Source organism: Mustela lutreola, chromosome 16 (genome assembly GCF_030435805.1).
Source record: "Mustela lutreola isolate mMusLut2 chromosome 16, mMusLut2.pri, whole genome shotgun sequence".
NCBI lineage: Eukaryota > Metazoa > Chordata > Mammalia > Carnivora > Mustelidae > Mustela > Mustela lutreola.
The window spans coordinates 56,108,782-56,128,535 of NC_081305.1; the positions used below are offsets into that span (position 1 = coordinate 56,108,782).

The 19,754-nt window shown below is 55.2% G+C and overlaps 2 protein-coding genes and 1 long non-coding RNA gene across 4 annotated transcripts; 2 read left to right on the forward strand and 1 right to left on the reverse strand.

Moving 5' to 3' along the window:
- Positions 1-5,436: 5,436 nt before the first annotated feature.
- LOC131817455 (uncharacterized) lies at positions 5,437-11,992 on the reverse strand. 2 transcript variants are annotated; one of them, XR_009348517.1, is made up of 3 exons: positions 11,792-11,992; positions 10,821-10,948; positions 5,437-9,720 (listed from the first exon to the last, which is right to left on the reverse strand). It is a non-coding gene; the product is annotated as an uncharacterized LOC131817455 (long non-coding RNA). The 2 variants fall into 2 exon arrangements; XR_009348516.1 differs by lacking the exon at positions 5,437-9,720 and having other exon boundaries at positions 10,436-10,948.
- Positions 8,344-13,436, forward strand: CA11 (carbonic anhydrase 11). The gene is made up of 9 exons (XM_059150797.1): positions 8,344-8,484; positions 8,572-8,646; positions 9,390-9,532; positions 11,139-11,324; positions 11,548-11,643; positions 11,809-11,881; positions 11,986-12,140; positions 12,349-12,514; positions 13,308-13,436. The coding sequence occupies exons 1-9, from the start codon at positions 8,418-8,420 to the stop codon at positions 13,331-13,333; spliced, it is 987 nt and encodes a 328-aa protein (XP_059006780.1). The 5' UTR covers positions 8,344-8,417; the 3' UTR covers positions 13,334-13,436.
- A 343-nt stretch (positions 13,437-13,779) lies between these two features.
- Positions 13,780-19,656, forward strand: DBP (D-box binding PAR bZIP transcription factor). Its single transcript, XM_059150798.1, has 4 exons — positions 13,780-14,600; positions 15,480-15,890; positions 17,513-17,724; positions 19,170-19,656. The coding sequence occupies exons 1-4, from the start codon at positions 14,462-14,464 to the stop codon at positions 19,383-19,385; spliced, it is 978 nt and encodes a 325-aa protein (XP_059006781.1). The 5' UTR covers positions 13,780-14,461; the 3' UTR covers positions 19,386-19,656.
- Positions 19,657-19,754: the final 98 nt, after the last annotated feature.

Genomic DNA, 19,754 nt, shown 5'->3' on the forward strand with positions numbered 1-19,754 from the left:
AAAAACAAAAAACAAACAAACAAAAAAACCCAAGTCAGATCATGATCCTATTATGCCAAAATCCAACTCTTTTTTTTTTTTTAAAGATTTTATTTATGTATTTGACAGACAGAGATCACAAGTAGGCAGAGAGGCAGGCAGAGAGAGAGGAGGAAGCAAGCTCTGCTGAGCAGAGACCCCAATGCGGGGCTCCATCCCAGGACCCCGAGATCATGACCTGAGCCGAAGACAGAGGCTCAACCCACTGAGCCACTCAGGTGCCCCCAAAATCCAACTCTTGAGTAGATTCCCATCTCTTTCAGAATAAAATCCAAAATCTTGCTATGGTGAGTGCTGTGAAGTGTGTAAACCTGGCAATTCACAGACCTGTACCCCTGGGGATTGAAATATATTATATGTTAATAAAAAATAAAAATAAATAAAAAATTAAAACAACAAAAACCACACCAAAAAAAAAATCCAAAGTCCTTGCCCTGCCCTACAGGGCCCTGCATGACCTACTCCCACCATATAATTGACCTCACAAGTCCCCTCATTCACACCTCTTTAGCCACACTGACCTCCTTCCTGTTCCTTTAAAAGTCAAGCGCACTTGCCCCAGGACTTTGCACTTGCTGTTCTCTCCTCCTGGGATGCACTTCCTTGCATAACAGCAAGCTAGTGCCTGCACTTCATTGATCAGGTTCTGCCAGCTCTGCTAGAATGATACAGTAAAAATTGATTTCTTGGCCGTGTATGTGTCCCATGCAAGTCACCAAGGGATGGTTCTCCGCAGAGTCATTCAAGGACTCAGGCAGAGAGACATCTACCATCTTATCACTGCACCAAACGCAAACCATGGCATCTTGATCAGCAGCAGGCAGAGAGAGAACCCGCATGGTCCCCACACAAGAAATAAATGTGTTGGCTCTGGAACGACTCCAGCACTTCCCTTCCTAGTCATTGGTCAAGAATACTCACATGGGGGGCACCTGGGTGGCTCAGTGGGTTAAGCCTCTGCCTTTGGCTCAGGTCATGATCTCAGGGTCCTGGGATCACATTGGGTGCTCTGCTCAGCAGGGAGCCTGCTTCCTCCTCTCTCTCTGCCTGCCTCTCTGCCTACTTGTGATCTCTCTTTGTCAAATAAATAAATAAATAAATAAATAAATGGATACTCATATGGTTTCACCTAATAGCATGAAGCTGGAGAAGCAGAATTCTCTTATGTGTCTGGAAAGAGAGAAAAATGAGTGTATTAGTTTTCTACTGCTGCCATAACAAGTTACCATAAACTCAGCAGCTGAAACAATACAAATGTATTATCTTGCAGGGTTTTTTAAAGAGTTTTTTTTTTTTTAAGATTTTATTTATTTATTTGACAGACAGATCACAAGTAGGCAGAGAGGCAGGCAGAGAGAGATAGGGGGAAGCAGACTCCCTGCTGCACAGAGAGTCCGATGCAGGGCTCAATCCCAGGACCCTGGGATCATGATCCGAGCTGAAGGCAGAGGCTTTAACCCACTGAGCCACCCAGGTGCCCCAAGAGTTTATTTATTTATGAGAGAGAGAGTGTGCGGGGGAGGAGCAGAGGGAGGGATGAGCAGACTCTGTCCCACAAGCCTCGGATCATGACCTGAGCCCAAATCAAGAGTTAGACACTTAACCAACTGAGCCACCCAGGCGCCCCTATTATCTCACAGTTCTATATGTCAAAAGCCTGACATGGGTTTTACTAAGCTAAAATGGAGGTGTCGACAGACTGCATTCCTTCTGCATCCTCTAGGGGATAATGTTTCCTTTTCATTCCCAGCTTATACAGGCCACCCCCATTCCTTGGCTCTGGGCCCCTTCTTCCAGCTTCAAAGGCAGGTCGAGTCCCTTTCACACTGTAGATTTCTGCTGCCTCTTTTTCTGTCCTTACATCTTTTTCTCTTCCTGCTGGGAAAGGTTCTCTGCTTTTATTTTATTATTATTATTTTTTAGGATTTTATTTATTTGACACAGAGAGAGAGAGAGAGAGACAGTGAGAGAGGGAGAATGGGAGAAGGAGAAACAGGCTTCCCCCTGAGCAGGGAGCTTAGATGCGAGGCTCACTCCATCCCTGGACCCTGAGATCAGGACCTGAGCCCGAGGCAGATGCTTAACGGCTGAGACACCCAGGTGCACCTTAACTTGAGAATCATTTTTTTTAAATTAAGATTTTATTTATTTATTTGAAAGAAAGAGCAAGAGTGCATGAGAGGGAGGAGGGTCGGGGGAGGAGTAGAGTCCCTGCTGAGCAGGGAGTCCAAGGTGGGGCTCGATCCCAGGACCCTGAGATCATGACCTGAGCAGAAAGCAAAAACAACGGATGGAACCACCCAGGTGCTCCATAATTTGAGAATCTTTTTTTACTTTTTTAAAATTTGACAGACAGAGATCACAAGGAGGCAGAGAGGCAGGCAGAGAGAGAGGGGGAGAAAGCCTGATGCAGACCGATCCCAGGACCCAGGGACAAGGACCCTGGGACCATGACTCTGAGATCATGACCGGAGCTAAAAGCAGAGGCTTTAACTCACCGAGCCACCCAGGGACCTGAGAATCTTAAAGAGCATTTCAAAGCTCTCTTACTTGGAAAGATGATAGAGGCGTGACATTTTGGGTTGGGTAAACGTAGTGATGCATTAAAATTAAACACCAGTCTAAGTAGATTCAGCAAATTTAAAAAAAAAAAAAATCCTTCTCGGGGCACCTGGGTGGCTCAGTGGGTTAAAGCCTCTTCCTTCAGCTCAGGTCATGATCTCAGGTCCTGGGATGGAGCTCCCGCATTTTCCATCATTGCGGACAGTTCTCTTGGATGGCACTGCTTTAGAGACCATTTCATGAAGGGCATAAACTCCAAAGCCAGGATGCCTGGGTTTAAATCTCTGTGTGTCCCTCAGGTCTCTCATCTCTAATACTGGGATGATGAGGAGGAGGATAGGAAGTAACTCATGGGACTTATTATTATTATTATTATTTTAAGATTTTATTTTTAAGCAATCTTTACACCCAGTGTGGGACTCGAACCCACAACCCCGAGACCAAGAGTAGCCTTTCCACTGTTGGGCCAGCCAGGTGCCTCACGGGGCATATTATGAGGATTAAAAGAGTTACTATGTGGTTTAACGGGCTTAGAACTGCCTGGCACAGAGGAAGAGCCTTTTGAATTTGTTATTATTTAAGTGTCTGGTGGCTACACACACACACCCCACCCCACCCCCAGGAGAGCAGAGCCCAGAAGGCGAGAATACCGATGTGCAGAATTTGCTGGGTTCCCCTAGGGAGTGGAAGTTGGGGGCAGCTCTCTCCCTGTTCTCAAGGTGAGAAGGTGAACAGGGGCTGTGGGAACCACCCAGGCCTGGAGAGGTTGGGCCCTCCTGCCTCCCACCCAGGGGCCAGGGAGGTAGGAGATGAAAGTGAGGCACAGGGCGAGCCCCATATGTTCCCCATGACCCGAACTTTGTTCCCAGCAACCGAGACAAATAGGCATGAAATCCACATCTGGGACCCACCTCCGGCCTGGCCTTTCCCTCTGCCTCCGGGCATGGAGCCCAGTCTGTCTGTGCGCTATAATGGGGACTCAGGGACAGGTGGCTTCGAGAGCTCCAACGAGGCTCCTGCCCACCTCACCACTGCTGATGGCTTTCTGGAAAAGCAGACTCCTGAGTAAGAATTTGCCCGGTGGAGGAGAGGGAAAAGACAACCCCAGTTAGAGAAAACAGCTTGTCCAAAGGTCTGGAAGCTCAAGGACCTGGTGTGGTATAGAGAAGAGAGATGAGGCTGGGGATTGATGCTAGCCAAGGCTTGGGTGGCCTCTAAGGCCAGGCTGAGGGCCTGCATGTTTCTCCTGGGGGTGGGGAGGGCACCAGGGAGCCATGGGAGGTCTTTGAGCCCTGGAGGGGGAGGGTCAGTCCTCTGTGAGAAAAAAATCAGTGATATGGGGGTGCCTGGCTGGCTAAGTTCGAAGAGCATGCAACCCTTGATCTTGGGGTTATGAGTTCGAGTCCCACATGGGGTGCAGAGATTACCTAAATAAATAAAACACTTTTAAAAAAGTTCACTGAGAGCCAGGAGATCAGGAAACGCCTCAGAGAGAGTGACATTCAAGGTAGGTCTTGAAGGACAGATAAAAGATTTATTTGGTCCCCAAGAGAAAGGCCGAGGGGCCGGCACTCCATCCAGGGGAGCTGGGCATCAATGGAACCGCTGTGGGTAGAGCAGAGGGAGGATGAACTCTGGGATCTCTGAGGGGTACACTGAAGGGGGAGGGAGAGTCTGGGAGGGGAAGGCCGGGGGGGTGAGGAAAGGATGAGTTTTGAGCTGGGGCCCCGGTTACAGGGACAGAAAAAGAGTCAGGAAAATGTCACCTACACCCAGAAAGCCTTCCTCTTAACCGCCGTGCAAAATTTTTTTCCCACCCATTTCTGAATGCCCCCTTCTCTCTATTTTGGCTTCATTCACTCATTTTTTTGTTTACTCAACATATACTCCTGGGGCGCCTGGGTGGCTCAGTGGGTTAAAGCCCCTGCCTTCAGCTCAGGACATGGTCCTGGGGTCCTGGGATTGGGCTCTTTGCTCAGTGGGGAGCCTGCTTCCTCCTCTCTCTCTGCCTGCCTCTCTGCTTACTTGTGATCTCTGTCTGTCAAATAAATAAATAAATAAATCTTTAAAAAAAAAAAGAAAAGAAAAAAAGAAACAAACAAACAAAAGAAAGTAAACGCAAAAAAACATTGTCTCCTGAGGTCTCCCTGGAAAATGCTGGAATGGAGATCTGAGTCAGACCCAGGACTTGCCCTGCAGGGGCTCCCCATCTGGGAGGGTGTGCTAGGGGACAGACTTATGTCCAGTCACATCTGGTGCGGTGGATAATAATGGAGGCAGCAGGGGACCTTGCCTCTTAGATCAGAGAAGACTTCCCAGGGGAGGTGAGGCCCTCGCTGGGCCTTGCAGGAAATCCAGTTGTCTCTCAGCAGACAGGAGGAGCCCAGAGTCTCTGGGGAGAGACATCAGGAGCATTGTCTCATTCAATTGTGTTTGATTCCTCTCCTGAGGATCCCAGTGTGCCCTCTGGGGGCCAGTGTTGGACACCCAGAGATGGGTCAGGTCTGGGCCCTTGAGGGAGGACACAGTTCCTCCCCTAAGGGATCGGTGCTCTAATGGAGGTAGCCCAGGGTGTTAGGAATGTGCACAGCAGGCACTGACTCCGGTTGGAGGAGGGGCAGTCAGGGAGGGCTTCCTGGAGGAGGAGAGTCAACAAGCCAACTTGGAGAGCCAAACTTGTAGGTAGAAGCTGCTCTTCTGCACTATCAGCCTTGTCTGTCTCTCCCTCCATGTATCTCTGGTTCCTTCATTGTCTCTGCCTCTGAAAAGTTCCATGTCTTTCTCATTATTGCTCCACACCCCTGGGGTCAGCTGCAGTAAACAATGACCACAAACTGCATGGCTTAAAACAACAGCAATTTATTCTCTCACAGCCCTGAAAGCAGCAGGTCCCAAATCAAGGTGTCAGCAGGGCCACAGTCCCTCCAAAGCCTCCAGGAGAGGATCTGTCCCTGCATCGCACAGCTTCTGGGGATTCCATGTGATCCCGGGCTTGCAGCAGAATCACGCCAGCCTCTGCCTCTGTCTGCACATTGTAGTATCGAATCTCCCTCCGCCTTTCTCTCATAAGGACAGTTGCCCTTGGATTTTGGGTCTAGCCAGATAATGCAGGATGATCCGGTCGCACGGTCACTGACTTAGTTACATTAGCAAAGACCTTTTTGGCAAATTAGGTTCCACTCTGGGTGCACTTTTTGGTGTGTGGGTTTGGGGGTACCATTCAACCCATGCCATCTTGGGAGAGCCCCTTCCCTCTCAGACCAGCCTCAGTGTTCTATCTGTATAATGGGGCTAATCCTAACCCCTCCACTCCCTGGGGCTGCTTTGAGGGTTAAAACAAAGCCAACAGAGAGCATGGCACGGCCCAGCATCAAGGAAACTGGTCAGGATGGCTGCCATTTCTTCCTGATTTATTTCTCCAACAGACCTGGGTTCTCCAACCCCCAACTCCCTGCCAAGCTTCCTGACAGATTCCTCGCTTCTCGGCACAATGCCTCCATCGTGTTTTCTTCGTCCCCCTTTGCTCTATTTTCCTCCCCTGCTCCACCACTTCCTATTTGTATAACTCTGGGCAAGTCACCTGCACCCTCTGATGCTTGGCTTCCCCATCTGTAAAATGGGCCAACACAGCTCCTGGGTGGCTCAGTTGTTAAGTGTCTGCCTTCTGTTCAGGTCATGATCCTGGGGTCCTGCGATCACCACATCACCCGCAGCATCCCAGCATCACAGCATCAGGGCTCCCTGCTCAGCAGGGAGCCTGTTTCTCCTTCTCCCTCTGCTGCTCCCCCTGCTTGTGCTCTCTCCTCTCTCTCTCTCTCTCTCTCTCTCATCAGTCGATCTGGAAACCAGCACCCCTATAGCCCTCAAGAGAGGCACAGTGATGAGGAACTTGGAAGTGCCGTTCAGCCCCAGTCGAACCTCCAGGGGGCTGCACCCTGGTCAAGGTCCTAACTGGACCTTGTGGACCCCCGCCCCGCCCCGGTTAAGCCATTCCCAAACTCCAAACCCTCAGACTCGGTGGGACAGTAAATGCTTGTTGGTTGAAGCCACCAAGTTTGGGGGTGATTCCTTATGCGGCCATGGATAAGCAATACATACCTTTCTTTCCTGCGTTTTCTTTTCTCTCCATTTCTGACCCTCTTTGGCTGTCTGTGCCTTGACTGTCTGTTCCAAATTCTTTATCTGAATGCCTGTCTTTCTGACTCCACGCTGTCCTTTGATGTCCCTTGGTCTGTTTCTGGGTCTCTCTCCCTCTCTCTGGGTCTCTGCCATCTCTTCCTCTCTGGTGAGCTCTTTCTCTGCATCAGGCTCTCTACTCAGAGGGGGGTGTGTGTGTGTTTGTGTATGTGTGTGTCTCTTTCTCTATGTTTCTGTGTCTCTCTCTTTGAGTTTGGCTGTTGTCTCTCTGTCTTTGAATCTCTTCTCAGTTTCTGTTTCTCCCCACCCCCACCCCCTTGGCCTGGCAGCTTCTTCTCCCTTCTCTGACCGGTGGGATGGGCGTTTCTGTTCCTATGGCCAAGTGTGTGTCTCTGTACGTCTCTCTCTGCCTCCACCAGTATCTCCCGTTCTCTCTCTCACACTCTGTCTCTGACTGTGTGTCTCTGTCTCTCTCCTCCTCCCCCCCACTCCCCCGCCTCCCCGTTCCCCTATTTCCAGCACGCAGGTCTCCCTCCGCCATGTCTCCCCGCATCTACCTCGGGCTCCCCTTCCCCTCCTAAGCCTCTGCAGTCCTTCGACCTCACCTCGGCTGCCTCCCCTCGGCCTTCCCGGCTCCTCCTCCCGGCGCTCGGTCCCTCTCCAAGTCTCTGCCTCCCCCTCCTGGTCAGCTGCCCGCACCGCACCCCGGTCTCCCAGGGGATCCCTCAGCTCGGTTAAGGCGGCCCCCAGCCGAGGCCGACTGGAGCACTGGGCGGGGGCTGCAGGCGCCACTAAGGCTCCAACCCGGGTCCGCACCAGCCGGGGTACCCCGGATCCTCCGGCACCAGCGGCCTGGAGCACGGAGACCTCGGAGGACTCCCCCAGCTCCACCTTAAGCGCCCCCCCCCTTCTCCCTTCTGCGGAGGCTGGGAACTGCCAGCTCCGGGCCCCAGGTGTCCAGGCCACCCCCCCACCCCTCCGTCCCCCTCCCCCGGCACAGCTGGAAGCTGGATATTAGCCCCCAATGACCCCTCCATCCTGCCCCTTGGTCTCTCCCCACACCAGTCCGAGGACTGTTTGCTGCTGTGAGATCACTCCCCCCCCCCCCCCCCCCGCCAACAACAACGGCAAAAAAATTAAATAACACCCAGAGAGAGATCAGAGAGGGAGGGGGAGGAGGGAGCGAGGATGAGGGAAGAGAGAGACGGCGAAACAGGAGAGGCAGAAGAGGAGGAGGTGGGGAGACTGGGCGAGAAAGAAGCAGGAGAGGAGGGAGACCGGGAGGAGGAGAGAGAAGCAGGATGGAGACATGGGGTTAGGTGGCTCCGGGGAGCTGAAGAAAAGAGAGCAAAGAGGGGGTGTGGATTAGAAACCAGGAGGTAACCCCGGGGAGAAGCAGGAGGCAGAGAAAGGGGTAGGAAGATCGGGAGGTAGAGGGAGGCTGGAGGGTTGGGGAAAAGAGAAAAGGAAGGAGAGGCACAGAGAGCTGGGAGAGCAGGGAGGAGTGTATTTGGGGGGTCTCAGTTCCCGGCTGCCTCGGTGTTTGGGGAACTGGACTCCCTGTAGGGAGGAGAGGCAGGCTGGAAGTCCTGGAGGGACAGGGTCCCACAGAGCAGGGAAGGAGGAGCTGAGAGAGGGGCCAGGACGCTGGGAGGGGGTTGCTCAGAGGCCTCCCAGGGATGGGGGTTGCTGCTCGTCTGAGCGTTCCTAGGGCGCTGGTACTCTGGGCCGCACTGGGGGCGGCAGGTAAGGCCGGGGGTTGGGGCGGGAGCCCCTGAGGGAGAGGTGGGGGTGGGGTACCAAGGGGAGGGGTTCAGGCTGCTCTTTCCCCAGCTCACATTGGACCTGCACCTGACCCCGAGGACTGGTGGAGCTACAAGGATAATCTCCAGGGAAACTTCGTGCCAGGTGGAGCCAGGGCGGGGACCCAGGACTCGGGGCTGCAGGGTGCCTCCTTCCTCAGACCCAGGAGCCCTGTCCTCCTCGCAGGACCCCGGAGTCCCAGCCCCTTCCTTCCCTCTCCCTCCCTTCCTCCCTCTAGAGTCGGCCCCAGCCTCTGAACCCCAGCAGCTCACCACGGGACATTATATATGCGCATTTCAAGTAGTGAGTGGGAGTGAGTGGAAGGAAGGAGTGTGGGGGTGCAAAAGAGAGTGGGGGGGGTTTGCAGGGAAAGAGGCAGGTAGTAGGTCTGGCTTGTGCTGGGAACCAGAGGCTCATTGGTCGCATCCCCTGCCTTGACCAGCCCCTGCAACTCCTCTCCCCCGGTACATTCATTATCCAGCTGTGGGACAAGGGAGAGTGAAAGAACTACAACTCCCATGGGCTCTGGGGCAGACATGCCGTGGATGGTAGGCTGGCAGCACTCAGGCCTGCTTGGAGTTGTAGTTCCTTCCCCCAATGACTTAATTGAAGGTAGATTTGGTTAAGGAGGCGGCTAGATGATCTTTGGAAACTCCTCCAAGATTCTTCTAGGACCCAAGATTCTGGATTCCCAGCCCCTTCCTCCCTCAGACTCAGGAGTCCCCATCCCCTACCCTTCCTGTCCTGGGATCCAGGAGTCCAAAACACAGCCTTCTCAGCAGATCCCAGCTTTGGGATCCAGTCCTATCTTTGACTCCCTTTCCTCCCTGCCCCACCCCTGCCTCCAGGGCCTCCCTTCTGGGGCTTAGTGAATGCAGCCTGGAGTCTGTGTGCTGTGGGGAAGCGGCAGAGCCCTGTGGATGTGGAGCTGAAGAGGGTCCTTTATGACCCCTTTCTGCCCCCACTGAGACTCAGCACTGGGGGAGAGAAGGTAAGGGGCCTGGTGGGAGGGTTCACCAAATCCCCTGGGGGTGGGCACGAGTGGGGGTGGGGTGCGGAGGTGGAAGGGCCCCCTGGGTTAAGGAGCCGTAGACAGTGGGTAGAAAGGAGGCTCCTTACACTCTAATATGAATCACCTGTTCTTCTTTATCCAAACATGGCTCCCTAGGTTTTCCGTGTCTGTAAAAGCAATGTTAACACAGACTGTTCCCTGGGCCAAGCATGGTTTTAAAAAGCCTGATCAGCCTGCTAATCCTCCCAACCACCCCATGAGATAGAGGCTATTGTTCTCCTCATTTTAAGGATGCAGAAACTGAGGCACAGAGAGATTGAGTTACTTGTCTGAGGTCACACAGCTAGAGGGTCAGCACTGGGATTCAGACCCAGGTAGTGTGGTCCTAGCATCTAGGCTCTTGCACACTTTGCAATTCCATTTCTTGTAAGAGTTGGCACCCCTCTTCACTCACCTGCCCCTGCCAGAAGCCCGGGGCTATTCCCAACCCATTCTTGCCTTCATTCCCCTGTCCATTTTGGGTCCTTTTTCATCTCCCTGCTCAATATCATTTGGATCCTGTCACTGTGTGTCTCCTCCAACTCCCCCACCATCAACTTGCCCCTGGACTAGTGCCACAGGGTGCTAGCTAGCCTGGTTCTCTGCCTTCTGCCCTCCATTCTCCATCCCACAGCTAGAGGGATGTTTAAAAACACAAAGCAGAGCATTCCACTCTCCTCTCAAAATATTCCTAACGGGAGAAGTAATACTAACAGATTTAAACAGCAAATACCATGTTCCAGGCACTGTGCCAGGTGTGAGATTTTAGATATATATAAATTTTATATATATATATATATATATATATATATATATATTTATATATATTTATATTTACACATATACATATAGATGTATTTATTTTTAATTATTTAAATAAAAATACAAAATATTCCATCATTGTCCACAAGGCCCTGTACCATCTGGCTCCTATCACCTCTCCGTTCACCAGGCACTAGTCCCACAAGCCCCTGCACTAGCACTGAAAGAGGCTACCTCAGGGCCTTTGCACTTGCTGTTTCCTCTTCCAGGAATACCCTTCTCTCCTTTGCAACAAATTCCTACTTATCTTTTGGGTCTCCATTCAAATGTCACTTTCTCATGAAGGCCTTTCCTCATCTCCCCACCCCCCACCCCAGTCTAGGCTGGGTTTCCCATGTTACCTTCTCAGAGCTCTCAGTTCTTCCCCGCTTAAGCATAAGATGTAATTAATTAAGCAGTTACTTACGTAATTTGTTATTTATTGTCTGCCTCGGCTCCGTGAGGACACGAGTTCCATGAGCCCAGGGTTTTTGCCTACTTTTTCCTTGCTCTCTTCCTGGCATCCATGGCACATAGTAGCAGCTCAATAAATATCTGTGAGTTGAATAAATGCACCGATATTGAGCACCTATCATGGGGCTAGAACAGACCCTGGGAAGTAACTGATGTTCCAGCTGTGCTGAATGATTAAATGCTTGGTGGAAGCAGGAAATGTAGGAGTGGAACACAGGAGGGAAAAGACCTTCCCTCTTTGTCCCTGTGACAGCTTCCTCCTCTCCTACAGCTTCGGGGAACGTTGTACAACACTGGCCGCCATGTCTCCTTCCTGCCTGCGCCACGGCCCGTGGTCAATGTGTCTGGGGGTCCCCTCCTCTACAGCCACCGACTCAGTGAACTGCGACTGCTCTTTGGAGCACGTGATGGAGCTGGCTCTGAACACCAGATCAACCACCAGGGCTTCTCTGCTGAGGTGGTGGCCACTGACCTCTGACCCTTGACCTTCACCCAGAGCTGACCCAATTCCTCCCACCTCACCTTTCTCTTAATGCCTCACCCCACCCTCCTTTCCAGAACCACTGCCCCCCACCCAAGCACTAATCTTTAACCTGCCTTGGGACCCTGAGGGCCCAGAGCTGCACCCATTCTCTCCTCCACTTCTACTGGGGGAACCCCACTCTGTGCTCCCCTCCCAGGTGCAGCTCATCCATTTCAACCAAGAACTCTACGGGAACCTCAGCGCCGCCTCCCGGGGCCCCAATGGCCTGGCCATTCTCAGCCTCTTCATCAATGTGAGCCCAGGCGAGATCCCAAAGGATGAAGGGGAATTCTGGAATCTGGTCTGGGGAAGAGGGAGTCTGGGTGGCCCAGATTCCTGGGTCCTGGGGGAGGGAGGATTGGGAGCTTAGACTTGGGACTTTTGGATTCCTACCTCCTCACCTTGTACCCCCACACAGGTGGCTGGCAGCTCGAACCCCTTCCTCAGCCGCCTCCTTAACCGGGACACCATCACCCGCATCTCCTACAAGAGTAAGTCCTTGGTGCATTGGGGGGAGGGGATGGGGAGCTGTGTGTGCACAGGAGGGGAGTTCAAGAGGGGTCCTGCTCCTCACTCTAGCCCGGTATTGCTGCAGATGATGCCTACTTTCTTCAAGACCTGAGCCTGGAGCTCCTGTTCCCCGAATCCTTCGGCTTCATCACTTATCAGGGCTCCCTCAGCACCCCGCCCTGCTCAGAGACTGTCACCTGGATCCTCATTGACCGGGCCCTCAATATCACCTCCCTCCAGGTGACTTCTGTCTGCCCCCTCCAGCCTGGCTAACCCGTTCCGTGGCCTGGGCATCGCTCTTGGCCTCTTCTACCCTCCTTCCGCCTTACTTTTCTCCTGGGCCGAGTGAGACCCCGCCCACCTGCCCCAGGGGCGGGGCTTTCCTCTGTGGTCCTTCACCAAGACCGTTCACGGTTCACTCACAGTTTCCCACCCGCTTCCGCCGCAGATGCACTCCCTGAGACTCCTGAGCCAGAATCCTCCGTCCCAGATCTTCCAGAGCCTCAGCGGTAACGGCCGGCCCCTGCAGCCCTTGGCCCACAGGGCCTTGAGGGGCAACAGGGACCCCCGGCACCCCGAGAGGCGCTGCCGAGGCCCCAACTACCGCCTGCATGGTATGGTCCGGTCTGCACCCCTCCCCGCACGTCTTGGTCTAACCCGCCTATGTGTCTCCCCTTCTTTTCTCAACATGATATAGTCCTACCCACCCCTTTGACGTTTCTGTACGGTCCAGCCTCCTGAGCTCGCACTCGCTCTTTTCTCCCTTCTATGTGTCAACATGGTACAGTCCACTTCCACGCCAGAGACCATTGCTGGTCCGTGATTTGTCTTTCCTCTCCACTGCTTGAAACTTGCAACTTGGTATATAACCCGAGCTCCCTGGCTTCCCACTGGGCCGTGGTTTTTTATTACGACGGCTTTCCAAAATGGTACAGCCCGGATCCCTTCCCTGTTTCGGTGTGGTACAAATCTCAGGCTGTTCCGTAATCTGACACACACCCCTTCCTGAAAATCAACATGGTACAGCCTCCTCCCCTTCCTACTGTCTCCCCGAGCTTCGACCCTGTGATCTTACAGCCACTCAGCTAGCTTCTCAACGTGGTATGGCCCAGACCCTCCTACCCCCACCCCATGAATACCTTCGTGTAGTTCAGTCTGATGCTGAAGCTGGACGTCAACCCTCCTAGTCCACCCTCCTGCTGCCTCCTGCTGGTTAAACCCAGTGCCGGTCCAGAATCTGACCGTTTCCCCCAGTTTCTCGACCTGGTACATCCCGGCTTCCCCTTTCGCAGCCTCCGTGGTAGAGCCCTCCGCGGCCCAGCCCCCGACTCCTGCAAACCCTCTTGCAGGGTCCAACCTCTCGTGCCGTAAACTAATGCTCCCCCACCGCTGTCGTCTGTCTTACAGTGGATGGTGCCCCCCATGGTCGCTGAGACTCCCCATCGAGGATTGTGCCTGTCCTTTCCAAGCCTCCCCACACGGGGAGGGGAGTCACCCCCAAAACAAAGCTATTAAAGGGACAGAATACTTCCTGTTTCTTAGTGGTCTGATTCTGGGCGCGGCGGGGAAACATTTGGGTCGTGAAAAACAGCAGCCTTCTAGAAACCAATCTCCGTCTTCCTAAACCGCACTGCTCGTTTTTTTTTTTTTTTTGCTTCCGGTTTCCCAAAACCGTCATTTAGACTGGCGGCTCCTTTAAGCCGCGGCTCTTTCACTACCCCCCCAACTCACCCTCCCCATCGGGCAGCACGCGCAGAGCCATGTGCTTCCCCCTCCCGCCTGCCTCATTGGCCCGAAATGGGTCACGGTCCCGCCCCCAGTGCCGTCTCCCATTGGGCAAATGTAGGTCAGGGTCCCGCCTCCCACCTAAAGGCACTGCAACTTCTCGCACGGAACCCTTCACGCGCCCTCCCGGGCCTCGGCGGATCCGGGGGTCCCATTGGCCGTGCATCTCGAGGGGTCAAGACGCGATTGGCCCGCTCTTTCAGCCGGAGGGCGGCACGCGGCTGGGGTCCTCGGCCCAAGCAGCTAGCGGGGGCTAATAGGAGGGGTGCGCGCTGTGGCGTCGAGTGTTTTGGTTTGGCTTTTTTTTTTTTTTTTTTTTCCGCGAAAGAAGTTTGCGTTGGCCACGCCTCAAGGAGGCCGCCTCCTCTTGCCCCCTCCCCCGCCCCTCCGCGCACACCTCTTGGTGCAGATTGCAGAGCGCCTTCCGCTGAGAGAGCTGCAGATTTTGCAAGAGCAAGGCTCGCCCACCGTGTAGAAGGAGCGCCTTGTGTCCCCTTGAACTCTGGACTGCAAAGAACCCGCTGCCTGATTTGATCAACCCCTCACTCAGACTGCATGGTCTCCAGGGACCCTCTTGAGTTGCACGTTTCTGCACCGAGGACTGCAAATCCCCGTCACTCCTAGGATTTGCAGTGTTCTGGATACTGGAGGCTCGCAAGCTACGCTCGCCCGCCCCTGGGCAGGCACTCGCCCGAACCACTGGAGTGTGCCTCTAACTGGCAGGCCGGCTCTTCGCCTCTCCATGAGCCCCTGAGCCTGCGGGCAGGTGCCCGGTGATGGCGCGGCCCGTGAGCGACAGGACCCCGGCCCCCCTGCTGCTGGGCGGCCCAGCCGGGGCCCCCCCTGGCGGGGGAGCGCTGCTTGGGCTGCGGAGCCTTCTGCAGGGGACCAGCAAACCCAAAGACCCAGCCAGCTGTGAGTTCTAGCCCCCCTCTATCCTAACCCGGACACCCTACTCCCTCAGGGATTCAAGTGCTGGGACGGGGGGCTCCTCTTACGTGTCGAGAGTCCATCTTCCAACCGTCATCTGCCCAGTTACTAAGGTGTTTAGGCCCCTAGATCTCTCAGCACCCAGGATCCAAAAGTACCTGCGCTCAAGCCCGTCCAAGAGGAGGACCCAGGAGTCCCCCAGAGTCCTCCTCTCCGAGGACCTGAGAGTCTGGGCCTAAGCCCCCCCCCCCCCCGCATTCTTTGGTCCTGAACGTCTGGACCCCTGGGGTCCAGGGAGGAGGGAGGGGGTGTGTCTGATGCTCACACGGTAGTGACACGGGCTTGGGCGGGGCCTCCTGGGGTCACATGGAGTCTAGGGATGAGGAATGTGCCCCAGGAATAGAGCCCCTTCCTGCCCCTTACATAGTGTGGGGGTGGGGAGAAGAGGCCACAGTGAGCAGGGGTAGGCTACAGAGAAATTACAGAACTGTCATTTTTTTCCCCTCTCACCTGCCCAACCCTCCATCTACCTCTGTCTGAACTTCCGTCCCCCTTCTGTCTATCTATCCCTTCCCTGGTCTGTGTCCTACCCCTCTCTGGGTCCCTATCCTCCCCTCTTTCTGAGTCTCTGTCCCTCTCTCGGTTTCTGTCCCCCTCTGTCTGTGCCGCCCACGTCTGTGCCTTCTCTCTCTGGGTCTCTTCTCTTTGGGTCCTTGCCTTCTCTCCTGTCTGTTCCTCTTCCCCGCCTGTTCCCTCTTTGGATCTCCGCCCTGTGGGTCTCTATCTCCCCTTTCTTCGTGTATTTCTGTCCTGGGGTCTCTTGTCCATCTCTTTCTTCTCGCCCGCTCATTCCCTGGCCTGCAGGTCTCCTGAAGGAAAAGGAGCGCAAGGCGGCTCCGCCTGCAGCCACGGTCCCCGGGCCCGGCCTGGAGACGGCGAGCCCGGCGGATGCCCCAGCTGGGGCAGTGCTGGGCGGCGGGTCCCCGCGGGGGCGCCCGGGGGCCGCACCTGGCCCGGGTCTGTTGGCGCCGCTGCTGTGGGAGCGGACGCTGCCGTTCGGCGACGTGGAGTACGTGGACCTGGACGCCTTCTTGCTGGAGCACGGGCTCCCGCCCAGCCCGCCGCCCCCCGGCGGCCCTTCACCGACGCCCTCCCCCGTGCGCACGCCCGCACCCTCCCCGGGGCCGGGTTCCTGCGGCTCAGCTTCCCCTCGTTCCTCCCCGGGGCACGCCCCCACCCGGGCTGCCCTCGGGGCCGCGGGCGGCCACCGCGCAGGTGCGACGGCGGGGGCGGGGCAGGACCCTGGAGGGGCGGGGCTTGGGCTTCAGGGGCAGGGCTGTGCCGCACTTGGCCGGGGACCTTGGGGCTGGGGTTGTGCGCCCAAATTCTGGGTCCACGCAGTAGCGAGATGTTGGGAGAGGAGGCCGGATTCTTTGTCCCGTAATGCATCAGAGACTGGGTCTCCTGGATCCATTGGAGATGAAGGACTTGGGATCTCAAATTCTAGGAAGCCTTTCCTGTGGGGCGGTAGTGAGGACTTTTCTTTGGGACGTGGTGAGAGAAGGTCCGGATACTCGAGGAGCCGGGATTGGGATCCCAGAACACCGGAATTATTTGCTGGGGAGTGAAGTGCACTCTGGAATCTGGGCGCGGAGTCAGTGGAGTTGGGGAAGGACTGCTACTCCTAGGCCCTCTATAGGAGAGAAAGCAAGGTCTGGGTACAGACTTCTATTTTACCAGGACATAAAAGACTGGCACCCCTAGCTGCTGGATCCTCCCGTGGAGAGGAGCTAGGGCCCGGGGTCCCGGAGTCGTCTAGAGGGGAAAAAAGATCTTCATTCTGGGTCTTCTGTTGCAGCGAGGACCGAGAGCTTCCTATGTTCCTGGGAGAGGAGGGGCTTGGGAATCCCAGAATCATGTGATCCCAGTGGCGAGGGAGAAGGTCCAGGGTTCCGTTTGTGCCCATGTTCCCCAGACACCAGGAGGGCCTGGATCTTTGGAGCTTGAGAGGTTTGAGCTGAGAGACTCCAGGGGGCAAAAGGAAAAGTGTGTTTCCTCGGGCACTTGGGGGTCTCCACGGGCAGACTGCAGGTTGGGAATTCCTGGACACACCTGCCCCTGGCCGGACCTCTAGGCAGAACCGGGGCCCCCTCTTTCCCAGCCGCACATTCCCGCGCCACGTGAGTCCTCTCCTCCCTCCTCCCTGCTCCTCACTTCGCGCAGGCGCGGTCACACAGAGGGGGGGCGGGGCCTGAGGAACTAGAGGGCGCCCGTGGCGGGGGGGGGGGGGGGGAACGGGAAAGCTGGCGCCCACACGTGACTGGCCCTGAACCTGTATCCTCAGCTGACCCCGGCATGCTCGCTCTTAAAGGCACAGTCCGGCCGTACCCCCTCCCTTGAACCAGCCTTCCCCAAACCTCATTCATTTCTGCTTTTCTTCCTTACCCGTTTGGGCCAGTTAGCTGTTAAGCGGCGCACCTGAAGTCTTTTCAGTGCACTGGATTTCTTTCTTCTGAACAGCCTTGGGGTCTAGGCTTTGGTCAGGGATTCAGTAGGCAGGATTCAGGCTAGGTAATGGGAAAGGAGCTAACTCTGCAAATTTGAAGGCCTGGGGTTTCAGAAGCAATAGAACAGGCTCGTGTGTTACTTAGGGCGTGTCAGTTGTCATTGGGCCTGTTTCCCTGTTTGTGAAAGTGGAATTGGTTCCATGATGTCTAAGCACCTTTGTAGCTTCGGGAACCTTCCTGTTTTACATTAGAGAGGTTAATCTCTGGAGGGCCTTGTGGTGGATCTCATTAGGGCCTTCCTTGTGGTCAAAGATATACCTGAGCAGGGGGTACTCTGAACCTCCCCCCCAAGTAAATACACACTCAGGAAGCACATTCTGTTTCCCCAAGGCCTGACCTCCCGGGACACACCCAGCCCGGTGGACCCAGACACGGTGGAGGTGCTGATGACATTTGAACCTGACCCAGCTGATTTAGCCCTGTCAAGCATTCCCGGCCATGAGACCTTTGACCCTCGGAGACATCGCTTCTCAGAGGAGGAGCTGAAACCCCAGCCCATCATGAAGAAGGCTCGGAAGATCCAGGTGCCAGAGGAGCAGAAGGTGAGCCCTGCCGGATGTAGGCTGCAGGCATGGCCCCTACAGGTCCCACAGCCAGGGATGGCCCTTTCCTCACAGACAGGCCTGGGCTTTTCACTGCGGTTAGCTCTCAGGTTCTCTTAACCTGCAGCCAAGCATCAGTCGTCCACAGCCATGGGGCACAAAGGAGACCAAAGTTTCAGCTTGAGATTTACGAAGATGGTATCATTGTGGGACGCAGACTCAGCTAGCCCTGCTGGAACCACTCCTACAGGCTTGGAGCTTTGACCAGGCCCTGTTGCTAAGGACAGCATCTCTTAGCAGTAGCATCAGTCTGTTTCTTCTGAGCCACTACCTGGGCTGGGTCTGGTCCTTTGACCTCTGCTTTGGGGCATTCTGCAGGGTGCTTCCATCTGCCTGGGATGCAGACTTTGCCAGCCCTGGGCCTTGTTTTCTGGGCCTTGGCTGCTCATTGATGAGAGGCCTTGAGTTCCCATTAGCAGCCAGAGCCACATTCTGATCTGGGCAGTGAATTTTTTTTTTTTTTTTCTTGCTGCTTTGCCAGTAAGGGGTTCCTGGGCTCCTCTCACTGGACTTCACCATAACTACCTGAAACACTGAGGACTGACCTGTAAACGCAGTCTAGACCAGTGGTCTAGACCTGTCACAGGGCCTGGACTGGATTTGCCCTAGTAAGTGGGAACTAGGCTTTAATGACATGGGGGGTGGGAGGAGAGCATCTTGTGGACCTCTGTGTGGTCCTCGTTCCTAAGGAGTGGTCCTCCTCTGCAGCCAGATTCTAGGACTGGAGAACTCTAAGTGTAATGGTGTGGGGAGGCTTCTTTGCTGAGGGACAGCTCTTCTAGCAGTTGGGACCCATGGGGAAGAAGGCAGCTCTCTGGCCTCTATCCAAGGCCAGAGGGTCCGAGACAGCCACAGTTACTGGAACCACTCAGATTGCTGGGGAAGGATGGGGTTGCCTTGACAATGAGGTCAAAAGGCTCCAGCTCTGGGATTTATGGGACACAAAACCCCATTGCTAGGGAGCCTAGGCTTTCCTTAGCAACCAGGATCTGAGAAGGTGGTACATAAAGCAGTGCTTTTTACTGGAAGAAGCCCTCAGACCCTGAAGGCCCCGTTGCCAAGGAACAAGCATCCTTAGCAACCAGGGGCTAACTGTAGGGCCTTTGTCAAGCCGAGTGGTGGGGTCTGCTTCGCACAGTGGAAACATGGGAGCCCAGTGGCTTGGAGTGGGGAGAACTAGCTCACACCTTAGTTGTTGCTAGGGGCCTGCTGCCCTTAGCAACCAGACCCTTGGGTACTCATCCTCGGAGAGCCCTGCTATCCTTTGCATCCCACTTGCTGGCGTGAAGCATCCCAGAGGGTCTCTTAGCTGTCCTCTGGTCCTTGAAGGCACAAGGAAAGCTGCTCCCCCTGGCCCTTAGTGCCTTCTCAAACCCCACCCTCAGGATGAGAAGTATTGGAGCCGGCGGTACAAGAATAACGAGGCAGCCAAGAGGTCCCGAGACGCCCGGCGGCTCAAAGAGAACCAGATATCAGTACGGGCGGCCTTCCTGGAGAAGGAGAACGCCCTGCTGCGGCAGGAAGTGGTGGCTGTGCGCCAGGAGCTGTCCCACTACCGCGCCGTGCTGTCCCGCTACCAGGCCCAGCACGGAGCCCTGTGAGGCTGTCCCCCGCCCCTGCCCGGCGGCCTCGCTCAGACTTGCGCCCTGACGTCCTCTTCTCTCCCCGCCCTGTGGCCCACCCGCCGGCCAGCTGGGTGCCCAGGGACGTGATGATGCAGATAAATACATTTATATTTTTAAGAAAAAGCGAGCCTCCCCCCCCTCCCTCGCGGGGGCGGGGAGGGTCCTCTGTGTGTGCCCCTGCCACTTCGGGGACCCCATCCTCCCACCGCCTCCGTTAACACATCCTGAATAAATCTTGAGAACCCCAGAGCCAGCTGTTGTGGGGGAGGAGGCAGCTTCCTGGCCCCAGTTCAAGGCCATTGGGTCACACTGGCCGCGGTCTGTGGGCAGGTCTGGGCTTCGGTC

Excerpts from the sequence above, each read along its gene's own strand:
- CA11 (XM_059150797.1), top strand. The coding sequence starts at position 8,418 with ATGGGGGTTGCTGCTCGTCTGAGCGTTCCTAGGGCGCTGGTACTCTGG. Across the intron at positions 9,533-11,138 it reads TCAGCACTGGGGGAGAGAAG|CTTCGGGGAACGTTGTACAA; the intron begins GTAAGGGGCCTG and ends CCTCTCCTACAG. Across the intron at positions 12,141-12,348 it reads TCAATATCACCTCCCTCCAG|ATGCACTCCCTGAGACTCCT; the intron begins GTGACTTCTGTC and ends CTTCCGCCGCAG.
- DBP (XM_059150798.1), top strand. The coding sequence starts at position 14,462 with ATGGCGCGGCCCGTGAGCGACAGGACCCCGGCCCCCCTGCTGCTGGGC. Across the intron at positions 14,601-15,479 it reads ACCCAAAGACCCAGCCAGCT|GTCTCCTGAAGGAAAAGGAG; the intron begins GTGAGTTCTAGC and ends CCTGGCCTGCAG. Across the intron at positions 17,725-19,169 it reads AGGTGCCAGAGGAGCAGAAG|GATGAGAAGTATTGGAGCCG; the intron begins GTGAGCCCTGCC and ends CCCCACCCTCAG.